This window comes from Pygoscelis adeliae, unplaced genomic scaffold (assembly GCF_000699105.1).
Source record: "Pygoscelis adeliae isolate BGI_AS28 unplaced genomic scaffold, ASM69910v1 Scaffold157, whole genome shotgun sequence".
In the NCBI taxonomy this organism is placed as follows: domain Eukaryota; kingdom Metazoa; phylum Chordata; class Aves; order Sphenisciformes; family Spheniscidae; genus Pygoscelis; species Pygoscelis adeliae.
In genome coordinates this window covers 2,350,630-2,363,937 of record NW_008825107.1, presented here as the reverse complement: position 1 = coordinate 2,363,937, position 13,308 = coordinate 2,350,630, and the positions used below count along the sequence as shown (strand labels likewise).

Genomic DNA, 13,308 nt, shown 5'->3' with positions numbered 1-13,308 from the left:
TCCCCTCCTCTCCTCCCTCTCCCCTCCTCTCCTCCCTCTCCTCCCTCTCCTCGCGCTCTCTGCTCTTCTGTCTTCTCTCTCTTCATGATTCCAGGGAACACAGCCCCCTCATTTTTTTCTAAAAGGAACAGCAGTATGCTATAAGCTTATAGATGTACATACTTCATTTTTGCTTTGTCTGAATTATCATTTAAAAATGCTTTACCTTAGGACAGCTGCTGTAGACGTTAGCTTCAGACTTACCAGGCTGGCGTGAAAGATCATTTCACTAATGTGTTAGCTGCTTCACTGAGACTTCACAATCCAAGTTTAACAAACAAATTCAGTGATGTGTTCTGTATAAATGAGGGTTCAGGAATGTTGCATGCATGTTACATACTTTAAATTTTGGGGGTGGAGTTTCTTTTCAGAGGGAACACGGATGAGGAAATTCTGTCCTGTTTTTGTCTCCAGCTTTGCTGCAACTATGACAATTTCTGGATTTTGCCTGTGTGTTTTTCTACTCCCCAGCCTCACCAAGGCATAAGGGTTTTAACATGCAGGAAGATCGTTGTCTGGTGGTGGAGAGTATTGGATTGCATATCGAATCAGAAATAGCCGACACCTTTTGATATACTGTGTCGTCATATAATGAAACCTTTTAAGAACACTTTCATTGAGTTTATGTCAGCCAGACACTGTGATACGACGGCCAAGGGGCTGCCAAACCCGTCTATGAAACAACCCTTTTTTTCTCAAGAGTTGCAGTGTAGATTCTTTTCACAGAGTCTCTTCCTTGCTCTCAAGATAAGAGGCTGCTCTTTAGCTGTGTTACCTTAGGAACCAGCCAGATAAACATCCAATAAAATCTTGTTTTCAGGAGTTTGTTTCTGAATATCAGTACAAAATCTCTAGCTTATTTTCAGTAAGGCCATTTCCCCCTTCTCCCTTCTCCCAACGTTCACTATGCCAGACAATAGCATTTTTTCTCAGAGAGAGATGATTAGGTCAGGCTTCCTCCCCCCCCCGCCCCCAAGGAAATGCATTGCCTTCATTTTAGCCCTTAGGAGAAAGGATTTCTTCAACGTACCTTCTTAAAGTTGAGATGCTATATGATAAGGTATGCAATACTTTCTACTATATCATCATCTTGATAAACAAAGTGTGCAAAGCTTTATAGCAAGGTAACTTTTCTATCACGAGAATCTTTTCAAGGAAAAAAAAAATGCAGCAGTTGCTTACACACCACAACATTGGAACCGATTTTTCCTATTGAGTAAAACCGCCTGTTTTAATAATAAAATTAAGCGGTTCCTGAGATAGCCAAGTACAGTAAATAAAACCCCCCTGAAATTCTAGAATGTGCTTAATATTTAAAGCTATTAATTTTTTTTTTCTTCTTAACATGGTGAAACTATTGCTATTGAAAAATGTTTTTTTTTTCCCCCCTGCTGGATCCTAGAGCATATCTCTTGCTCGGTAACCAGGAGCTGAAAGTGACAGGCGAATTCAGGAGCTGTGCTGCAGTGCTTTCGCTACAGCTGAAGTGTATTAAGGGAATTCATCAAAAAGTGGGGGAGGGAACAGCCCAGTGCTCCACGCACCTGCACTTCTGGAGCGTTTTTCCAGTAGAACTGTTGGAGTGGCTCAGAGTTCATGGAAAACCTGCCAGTTTTCACATGCTTTTCATATAATGCTGCCTGGTAAGGGACAGTGTAGTCTTACTAGTTGATAGATTACCCTTGTTGAGTCTCTGTAACTTGAGAAATAATCATGCCATGACATGGATCTGAACATTTTATTTCATCTTCTGTTCCTTTATTTGCACACCTCTCCTCTTTTTTTCTTTTTCTTTCCTCTCCAAGTCTCGGCGAGAAACCGTCTGGTATTTATTCCAAGTATTCTTATGAATGACCGTTGCTTTCCTGGGTCAGAGGGTCTCTTTTGTGTCTTCTCTGTTCCGAGTATTGTTTTGAAATCATTAATCCCGTGTCTTACACGCAGGCGGTGTGTGTTGTTCTAGAGCTGATCAAGTAAGTTGCATAGATTAATATGATGCATGTTTCAATGAAATATTTAATAAACGCAAGTTTTTATTATTCACTTGTTGAAAATCAAACAACACACATCTGAGGTATGCACTAGAGAAGACCACTTGGTAGAATATTCTTGAATCGTGATTAATTTGTATTAGAGACATTTTAATGCTCTTCTGGCAATATACTTGGAATATTATTTTTCTATGTTCTGTAGTTTTACAGGTTTCATGAATGAGCCTGACACCAATCTTAATGTTGGAGTTGATTTGATTATAAGAGCACAAGGAAAATGTTTTTTCTTTAAATATCAGGATTGTTTTAACTATAATAGTTTAGTCTATGCAAGTTAGATACTTTTTTTAATTCACTTTTGAAAAACTTTTGTCTTAGGTTCACCTTCTATGTTACTGAGTTAAAATTAATTCTGCACGTTTACATTATGTGCAGAATGAGGGAGAAATAATCTACTTTCTAGCAAACTTTATAAACTTTACAGTACCATTGAGAAATTTTTTATCCTCAGCATTTATAGAAAATAATAAAAATGCTGGTGCTCACTTTTTGTTTTTCTTCTCTGAATGAAGTCACTTTTAGCTGAAGGTTTTTGTTCTACCTGAGGAAAACTTTTCAATGATTAGATAAAAATGGGAGAAAGAGGACAAGTTCAAGTAAAAGTAAAACCCAAAATTATGTAGGTGCTGGTCTTCAAAGGTATGTAATTATTGGAAGATGTAGATAATTGTGTAGTGGAGGATTCAGAAGTGGTGAAGCAGACTAGCTGTCCTCTTCCCAAAGTTAAGCATGAAATATGTTTCTAGTCAGCAGAATCCAGCTTTTCATTCAGTTAACTACATATGATTCCTTCCTTTATTTGGTAAATCTGATAGTTTTAAAAGCAGAGCATGTTTTGATAAATCCTTCTAGTTATGATTCCAGCACATTTAAGTTTCTTTTTTATTAGTGGAATTAACTGTAGAATGCTGTTTTCATACACTGTGAATTCCAGTTTTCATCCAAATGCTGCCTGACACAGATCCAAAGGAAAACTATTGTCTTGTTAAATAAGGAATGTGCCACTCACCATTTTATAATGTACTAAATTTAAAAATTAATAATCAAAATAAATGTCTGCTTAACTATGTAATTGCTAGAATGACTACAAGATATATTGGCTAGGAAAATCAGTTTGTAGAAGTTGAATTTGGTTGTAAACCACGTTATGCAAACCAACGATAGTGATCCTTTCTTCTAGAAATTAAATATCCCAGTGCACAAGAAGATTAAATTCAGCAATATAAGTTAGGTTTCCTGCTTCCTTTTATTCATTTACAATTATAACTGGGGTGATCGTTGATCCCTTTTTTGCTTTTGGTCAATCCATCTTGATTAGGTGTGCATTTACACCCCCACAAAAACCTTCTTGACTGGATTCCTAGGTTTTGGTGGTACTTTGCAGATTTATGCTATCTAAGAGGTTAATCTTGGAATACGACGAACTGATAAATGCCGTATTGTGAAGTCTGTACTTCTGAGTGATGATTCCTGTGTGAAAGCTGTGTGCGAATTATTTTAATTGTTTCTGCTTAGAAACTGCTTGAAGTCCAGCTCTTTGTTCCAAAGCTATGCAGACATTAAATGTTTGGACTATGAGTTGTTTTGTCCATGCAGTGAAAGAAAGCCTTCCAGTGCTGGAACGCTTTAGTTCTTTAAGGTATAAAACTAGGAACATCCTTTATGTTGGGGAGGACTTTGTATGTTTTTCAATGACTAATAAAAGTTTTAACTTTGGCTGCTATTTCTTCTCCTCTTGTGGCAAGTATGTGTTCAGCCATTAATTCAGTACATATTTGAACAGTGTGTTCGTGAGGGCAGCCACTGAGGCGGTATCTACGCAGTTATGCGAATGAGATCTCAATCCAGAGCCAGCATCGTGATCCCATGTTGTAATAGCTGCAGCCGCTTTTGAAATCTTCCCAGTCGTACATACCTTAGTACAGCACTGAGAAGATTTTTAAATAGATTCATCAAAACTTGTAAAGGCAAAGTGGCAGCTCAAATAATAGCCTGCTATATGCAGTTTCATTGTATCTGTCTTTATTAGATAAGGGATGTGGAATTTTGTCTTCTTATTGGTTATGTCATACATCTCAGGTAATTCATCTTAGCTTAGGATGTAGGACATGTAGGAGAAATACTTTCAAGGAGGAAATGCAGAATCATACAACGGCCACGTCTGCAAAATCAGCTCGACGTTATTATTGATTTTGAGTTTGAGGATCTAACTAGTTATGTAGTTATAAAGATTCAAACATTTTGGTATGAAAAGAAATTTTATTCACCTTGTTAATTCTGCCTTGAATATATTTCCTCTTAGTCCTGGTCAAAGCCGCCCATCGATGGTCTCATGGATGAATACTCCGTCTGCTAACCCAGCTGCTACAAACACTGCATCATCCACTTTCTTCTTCCCTAACCCTGCCACTGGGAGTGACAGAACAGTGGAAAGGTATGCTGTACATTTCAACTTTTGCTGGTTATTTATTAGCCTCCTTTTTTCTGTATCTTTTTAAAAATAGCTAGTTCATTTCTTCTGCAGTATGTGAATGATTATCTCAAATCAAGAAATGCAACCTTAGCAACTCTGGCAGAATAAAATAACTGTCTACTTTGTCTTATTTTTCCTTTGAACACCTTCCTTGTAGAAGGCACCCAGATTGAGCCAGTGGCTTGTTGGTTAATACAAGCACACTTTGATTTGGGTGGTCAATTCAGTGTCTCTCTACTGCAGTGATTCTCTTGCAGTGTCTTTTAAAATACAGGTTCTTTCTTGTCTGTAGCCACCCATGTCAAATTTGTTTCTCAACATAGCCTTCTTGCCTCTGAAGGACTTTCCCATGTCTTTACCTGTCTCTGTGGTTTCATTCTTTTCTTTCACTCTTTTGGCCTGCTTTCCTTCCATCCTGTTTCTGCTTCCTTCCATGTTGTTGTCCATCTTTCGGAGTATTTTCACTTTTTCCTTTGAAGGTCTTCACCATCTTAGCTTTTTCCTTCCCAAGTTTGATAATATTTGCTTTTCTAATTAAAGTAGTTGGGTATATTCATCAATTCTTTTCCAACACTTGGTAACAAAATTCCATTTCTCACTATTGGTCGCATTTTGCACCAGAATTGCATTGTCTGTTTGACTGCAACTTCCCTGGGGCTGGGAGAATCTTTCCCAATGTTTTATGTGTAGTTGTTGTTGCCTGGGCTCAACAAAAGATGATTTAATGGTGTGGGTGCTGTGTCTAAACAAAGCATCATTGGGCAGCAGCAAACTGTCAGTTTGCAAAGGCGTAATATAATAAGACGTGCCAAAAATACTTATATATTCCAAGATCTCTGCTTATGGTACTTGGAGAAATGAGTACTTTGGACAAATTCATATTGATGGCTTGTTACTGCATCCTGAGAACACCTCTAAAAGACTGCCTGAAATGTTAGAAATCTTACTGCGTTTAGGACAAAACAGCATCTTCAGTAGTCTAGTAATGTTGTATTGTAAACACGTATAAAAAGTGAATTCTGTACAGTGATAGTGAAAAGCTGAATTGCAAGATTCATGAAGAAACGTTTCAGAAGATATAATGATGATTAGTCTATAAATTAAGTATAGTATGCTTTGCCTACTATTGATTTCATTGCTGATTAGCACTTGGCAAAATTTTAACTGTAGTTGAAAGTCGAGTTTATCATAAAAATAAGTGTGCATAAAGTTGGGAGTATGATATTCAGAAATGCTAACAGTAAGCTGTGAAGCTTCAGCTTTGGCATTTGTGTGTGTGAATTATAAGCCTGTAATGATGCATGTGAGATTGTGTTTAAAGTTTTAGTCGTCTCCAAGTGAGAATGGAGAGAGAATGGTTGAGAGAGGAGAGTGTCTTCGTAATAGTGAAAAACGACTATAATGCATAATTTCATTTTTCAGCATTGCCCACCGAAAAGCAAGAGCAGTTTATCCATGCGAAGCAGAACATAGCTCTGAATTATCATTTCAGATAGGAGCAATTTTTGAAGATGGTAAGTACTGCTTGAGTAAATATAAAGCAATGAAAAACAAATTGACAAAACTGCTAAAATGGCTTTGGATAAAAATACAAGCCTAACTGCTATTCTGCCAATGTTGCTGATGGCACACAGTTGGTGACGTAGAAGATTTCTGGTACGCAGAAGCTACTTAGCATATACTTAGCACTGTGAGGCAATGCCTTTGATTTCTGGTGAGTAGACACTTTCAATTGGTCTACTTTTTCAGCAGCATTTAAATGTCTTGTAGTACCAAAAAAGGCTATTCAGCAACAGAGAAAAACATCTTGGCCTATGAAACTGTGGTTTTTTAAATGTGAACTATTGTTGTAAAATAACATATGGGCTTTCATTTAAAGAAAAAAAAATCTGTTTAAGGATTTTTAAACAAGCAGAGCTCCGGGTAAATCAGGTAGATCACTGGAGAGAAAAGGGAGTGTTTACTTTTTGGATCAAGGGGTGCCTTAGTGTGTGCATGTACTTGTAGAAAAAGGAATATTCTTCATTCTGAGGTGCAGAATGAAGGCCTGTGTTTGAAGATTTCTGTGGACCCAAATATAGTATTACATACGAACATCCAGAAGGTGATTCCTGTGCTCAAGACTGTGTTGCTCCTCAATGAGCTTCCACGGCTCTACTCTTCAGCAACTGCACAGGGACTTCAAACTGATGGGAACGGTTTTAGTTTTTAAACCTTATGCCAATGACTACTGTAATACAAATTCTGAAGATGCAGAAGATGACATTAGAGCGTAGTTTCTTCACATCACAAGGAAATTCCTATTGTAAGAAAGAGATGGTATGGAATGGCTCAACAGGGCCTGGACAGATTCAGCAATTCTTGTTACTTGAATGCAATTTAATATTAAGTCTAATCAGAAATTAATTCATAGCAGCAGCACGGTAAGACCATTGTTTGTTACAAGGCCTTGATAAAAAATTACATTCATTCTAAAACCCAGAAGACACTTAAGTTTGGCCAAATCTTCATCCAAGTTTTGTGCAGACTGGGGGATTCAAAGTGATCTGAGAATTACATCCCTAAGAACCTTGTGAGTACTGAGACCAGTGTTTCAGTCTTTCAGGCTGTCTAGAGGCAGGGGGGTAGTAAGAGGCATACTGGCCTCTAAAGAATCTGGAAATTCTGCAGTGGTGCCCGTTTTCTTCTCATCCATTGTCAGCTTTTAGCTTGCTACCAGGTCAGAAATCTGATATGTGCTTTCCAGAGGGGAAGTGGTGTTTAATTGTGCATGACCAAATGCACTTATGGGATGTACTGCCCTGTCATTCAAATACCACATGTGAGAGTCTTTGGTTGGATGTCCAATAAAGGAGGAGTATTCCAAATTCCCAGTTTACATCCAGCAGGAAAAAGAGAAAAGTACACAGTCTAAAACAGCTGGAAAACATCAACCTGCAGGCATTAAAAAGCTAACTAAATATGTCTTATATATCCCAAAATGCACCCTGTTAACTCTGTTAGCACTGGATCAAAAGCGTGTGGGGAAAGTTCATAAATGAACATCTTTTCGTCCTGTCCTCCCCAACCCCAGTAGAACGTTCCTAATTTGTTTAACGAGCCGAAACAAATGGGCAGCTTAGCAGAATTTTTTTTTTTTTTTAGCATGTGTAATAACAACAACAACAAAATCGCACAGACGTAGACATCTCCTTCTCCTTCTTTGTGATGCTTATTTTAAAGCAGGCCGAGCATAGGACATTCCTGTCCTCTGCCTCCTCCCAACCAAGTCAATAGTAAGGCTGGTCCAGACTTCAGTTCTGCTTTTTTTGCAGCGTAAGGTGGTGTGGGGTCCCCACTAGGTACTTCCCTACTAGTACCCACTTTACAAAATCATACTTGATGTTTCCTATTAAGAGCTGCCTTGCAGGCAAATCATGCCTGAATCAAGTTAGGTGGGAAACCTTCTAAAGATGAATTAGCTAAATGATTGCTCTTTTTAAAGTCTCTAACACCACCTATTTTAATTTAAGTTTTTTAAAACATGACTGATAGGGATCTTCAGCAGACATAAAACTGTGTACAGGAAAAAAATCTAGTGCATGGGGGAAAGGATCTGATGCATAGAAGAGAGGCATTTCTAATGCAGAACAGCAAGGGTTGCACACCTGTTGTGTTGGCATGGGATAAGGAAGTCTTTCAAGAAGCAGTTGCTTTTGTGTCGTGTGTTTGTGTGAGAGCAATGTTAAGATTCTTTTCTTGTGCGAAGAGATAGCTAGAAGTTATGGCAAAGCTACCGTGGTTTTCATGCATTACAGCCTCAAGTTGAGTTTTTCAACTAGAGTTGGATTGTCCAAGAACAAGTACGGAATTCGACTCTTTGGTAGCTGTGGAGAAATGTTTCAACTGTAAGACTCTTTCCGTATCATCGTACAAATAAGGTTGGAAGTTTGGGAAGAGGTTACGTGGATTGCGTTTTGAAAACCTAATTGCAGATTTCCAATGGGAAAGATCACATTCCCTTAAATACATTTGTTTTAATTTATTCCACTGTATCCTGGTTATTTTATAGGCATTGTCCTTGCCCTGCAGGGCTTTCAGCCTAAGGTAGGCTGTGGATTGGCAGAAGAAAGGTGGAGAGCATGCAAGTAATAAGGCAGTAACTGGACGTATGTAATAACTTAATGGCCATTCCATAATGGTTCCCCATAGGTTATGTCATGGATGGCTCTGTCAGTATAGAAAGGTATTCTCAGTAGAAGTGCAGACCAGTCTTCATATTCGAAACCTCTGAAATGCCTTCACAGAGGCTTTTTCTTTTTGCGCTAGGCACCCTTGTGTCTATGCTGGGATCAGATTCCAGTGAATCAATTCAGGTTCTTTAGTTACTCAATTTAAATTCCCATATGCCCTAATAAAGCCCCCAAATGAAGAATTAAAGTAATAATACATCAATTCTGCAGCTCTACCAATAACCTTAACTATCAAAGTGACAACGCATCAATCAAGTTGACATACAGCTAGTATCAACCATTAAAGTAACTGTTAAATTAATGTCTACTAAAAAGTGCTGCTTCCATTAGAGGTTTTATCCGTCTCTCCTTTCTCCACCCTGCCTGTCTCACTTTTCTAATCCTGTCTCTTTCACCTCTCACTGTTTGTTCATTATTTTTTTCTTTTTTCTTCCCTCTCTTTTCTGCTTTGTTTCCTTCTCTTTTTCGTTTCCCTTCCCTCTTCTTCTTCCGTTTTGTCTCTCTCGGTCCATAGATGTTGATTGCAGCAGTTCTCTCTTACCTGTTATCATCCTGGATGAATCCTTCTGGCTGCTCTAGCCTGAGACAGGATAATGGCATTTAGTGAAGTACAGTTTTGCACCTGTCATAGGTGCTAAATGTAATATTGGTGCAAGAAGGTAAAAGTTTAACCTTTACTCCTGTCTCCATTTCCTGTTTCTAAATGGGGGGAAAAAAATATCTGTTTGTGTCTCAGGCTGACGAGGTTAAATTTACTAATATTTTAAATCAAGCTTTCCATTGCCTGACAGGAATCTGTATAGAATCTGAACATTTGCATATTCAGGTATTTTCAATATTGCATGTACATTGTGCTACCCCGAATGCCACAGTCTTTCCATTAAAGTGTCACAGAATATAAATGCTAAGGTGCCATCTGGTAAGTTAAAAAGAAAAGGCAAAGTTTAATTGAATTGTGTAAGAAAATGAATAATGTAATCTGAACAATATCCACTGGATTTTTTTTTAAATCTTCAATTCAATTTACCTTAGGCTGTGCCAATATTTTTATTTCCCAGTTGCTACAGGCTGTATTATTGACAGCACGTAACAATATAATTCAAGTGGTTAGAAGCAAAGCTTGAAGAGTTTGCAGCTGGATAAGGGCACATATGGGAAGAAGCGGAGTATGATCTGAGATTGAGAGAGACATATGCTGGCTGTATATTTTTGTTGTTGTTGTTGAAGCAGATATTCCCAATAATCACAGAAAGAATAATCAGACTGCCTGGCATTGAAACCTTGCCAGCCTGGGAGCCAAGTGTTATTAAATTTCTGGTTCTTGAAAGAGACTGCTTAGAAGTCAGTAAATGGGAATTTCACTAGGGAGAAGTGTTTTAGATAGGGTAAATGGTGTTTACACAACAAAATTCCTTGGCAGTATTGCTAGCAGGAAGGCTTCCTGAAAACTTGTCAAGATAGCTCTCATCAAAGCTTTCTACGATTTTTTAAAAACGGGTTTTAGGGGAGAGAAAATATGGGGAAAACTGAGAAAGTATTTTGTTACGGTAATTTTCCTTAGGAAAGATGTGGCACCGATCGCCCCTACTAAGCGTAGTAGGAACACAAAAAGCCATGTTCATACAGCCGTTGTCATCCCTCTCTATCTTCTCTAGTGTAACAAAGTGCCAGCCTTAGTTAATGTCCCGGGTTTTGACTCCAAGGCACTCCCTCCCCTCTTATTCATGCTGTGGCTTCTGGACTGTCTTTCTTTATGGTACTGAGAAATGAAGGATTTACATCAAAGAGAAGTAGTACTCCCAAAATACTATATTGTGCTGTATGTGCAAATAAATCTTTTGTTGAGGTAAAAATGAGGATAAAGCTACTTCTTTGTACACCTTTCGTCTGTGGATTTCAAAGCTCTTGGAAACATTCATGTGCATTAATTATTTCTATTTTACACCTGGAGAAACTGAGTGTACAGGCTGTGGACAGAGGTCCTCCTTTTCAGATATGTCCATGCCATTTGGAAGTAGTTACCTCAAACTGCTGTGGAAAGTTAAATAGCTTCACCAAGAAAAAGTACCAGATGAGCACTACCAAATTCCTACTGCCTTTGCTAGAAGTTGTAAGAAGTCACTGAAGGTAGTTTGACCTTAACCAGTCTGACTTTGCTCCTGCCAACGGTGTTGTGGAAGCAGTGGTCTCCAGAAGAGAAATGTCAGAATGGAAGATGTTTGAACTGATGCGTTTTAGCTTGTAGTTGGTGTGTGTGCAGGACTGTCAGATATGTTCAGCTGTCAGGTGGGATGGGAATCGACTCAGGAGAAAGACCCCAAGTCTCAATGTCTACACACAGGTCACCAAGGTATAGCGTAGGGAACTCAGCAGCAACTCAGCTGACCAATCACTTGCCTCTCTTTTTAAAAGAGTGAGCCAAATTATTCTTCGGGCGCTCTCTCTAGTCATTGTATTGACTAAATCTCTACCAGCTGTAATAGGAGTTTGACACTTCTATATAGGGAAGTCTCAGTCTGCAAGCTGAATTCTACCTTCACTAATTTGTCATGGTGTATCAGCGTGTTTGTTTTCGTTCACAAGCCTGAGCCCCCTTATAGGCGGACTCTTTTATTTGTGGTCACACAGTAAATCTTTAGCAAAGTCAGGAAGAAGACCTTTTGACTTCTAGCCCTATGTCCTGTCCACAAGATAATTCTGCTTCTCACAACATGCTTAAGGGAAACAGCAAGTTTTTAAATTTCGAATTCCATGCTAACCCTAAGCATGCTAAATGTTTGTGTATTTCTGCGGTCAACTTCACCCATAGGGATTGTTACAAAAACCCATAGGGATTTCTAAACACGGAGGGCTTGCAAGCACATTTTGTTGCTTTAATTTAATTTCTTGGTGAAAAATTGGCCAGCGTGATTGAGTTCTACGGAAATCTATTCTGGTGTTCTAGTGGTTTTAGCAGTGAGATTTCTGTTGCCCACAAAATGCAATCCTCATTTATGTGGCTCGCTGGGCTCATTACTTTGGTAAATTAGTCCATCAGAAAGGGAGGCCCTCTTGTGCTAGGCACCATGCGTGTTAGATTGCCTCCCCTGTTTCTGTTTCCTCCTGAAACAGCTGGTTTCCACAAAGGTGTGGAAATCAGTGTGAATCAGTGTCTGATTCAGTCCTGCTAAAGTTAGTGGCACCTAGGCAATGTACAACTGTGGAAACGAGTCTTGGTCTCATTTGTAGTTGAGACACGTGAAACTTTTGAGCTGCCAAAGCAGAACAAGGTCTGCTTATAGCATTGGGTCTCTGGGAAGAGCTGCTAGCAAATTTTGTGTATTTGCAGTTAGATAATCATAACATTGGCAATATTGAAGCTATTTCCTATGGAGAATACAGAAAAGTAGGAAGAAAGACTGCAAATACCAAGTTTACCTTGTTGTGTTTCCTGATTAGATGAAATCAGAAAAGCTTTTACTTAGAGATCTCATTGCAAGTTGAAAGTCTGTCGACTTTGTTTGTCCATTTGAGTTGGCGTGATTGTAGTGCTTGCCATCATTACTGATGGTCAGACATTCTCCTTCTCTACACTTTGCCTCCACTAGAAGAAGACTGCTGAAATGGCCTTGCAGCAGCTATTGAGGAAGCTGCCGTCCCACTCTGGGCTCTCAACTTTGGGGCTATTTCCACTGTCCTAAGAGGTGATGGCTTTTGGTGGTGGTTCTTTGATTGGTCTTGTTGTGGATATACACTTGTTAAACCTTGCTGAAAATATTTAATTTTTAGTTCTCTGCTCCATATCTTTTACATGCAAGTATTTTCCCCTCCTGTCCCTAGCCAACATAAGGCTTAGTCTTATGGGATGCTTGGTCCAATAATGAGTTGTAATTTTAAGGCCAAATGTGTGGTATCTGCAGCAAGGTATTTTTAAATGAGGCAGGCCTGAGAAAGTGCTAAGAACTGTAATTGTTGTTGACGGAGAAGAAATGACAGAAAGGGGACACTACGGAACATCTTCTCTTGAGCAGGCTATTTTTTCAGAAATAGCCTGTGTCCTGGGTTTAAGAAGAGCTGTGCATGATAGCAGAATGTCTTTTGTGTGGTAAAGTGTTTCTTATTTTAAAGGAATGCTGTTGTACACTAAACTTTGGAAATGGCTTAGCAAAGCAAACAGGATCATTGGAGCTTAAAGCAGCTTTACATTTGGACAGCTTCCCCATTAGTATCATTTGCCTACAGAAGTCGTCAGTGATGTACGTGGGTATCTTAACCCTTCTTGCGTAAGGTGATTTGAATGGGGGCAGAAGTCTTGCCTGACATGACAGTCACCACCGCTGCTGAATATTAAAAATTACTTCTTGGTGCATTTTTTTAAAGAAGACTGATCTCTAGAAATGGTGTTCTTACGTGTCATCGGAGCGCTAATTCTTTCTTCAGTCTTCACAGAGTCTACAAGAAACTTCTGCTAACAAATAATGAGGCCCTGAGCTGTATAACGTACATGTACGATATTTAATTTCCCAAGCACAGA

The 13,308-nt window shown here is 38.8% G+C and overlaps 1 protein-coding gene across 1 annotated transcript in view; it reads left to right on the top strand.

Moving 5' to 3' along the window:
* Positions 1–13,308, top strand: part of ARHGAP10 (Rho GTPase activating protein 10) — a 129,258-nt gene that overhangs the window by 111,885 nt on the left and 4,065 nt on the right. Inside the window, exons 21-22 of the mRNA XM_009327511.1 lie at positions 4,393–4,524; positions 5,986–6,077. Coding sequence (XP_009325786.1) covers positions 4,393–4,524; positions 5,986–6,077 — 224 coding nt within the window. The remainder of the gene's footprint in view (positions 1–4,392; positions 4,525–5,985; positions 6,078–13,308) is intronic.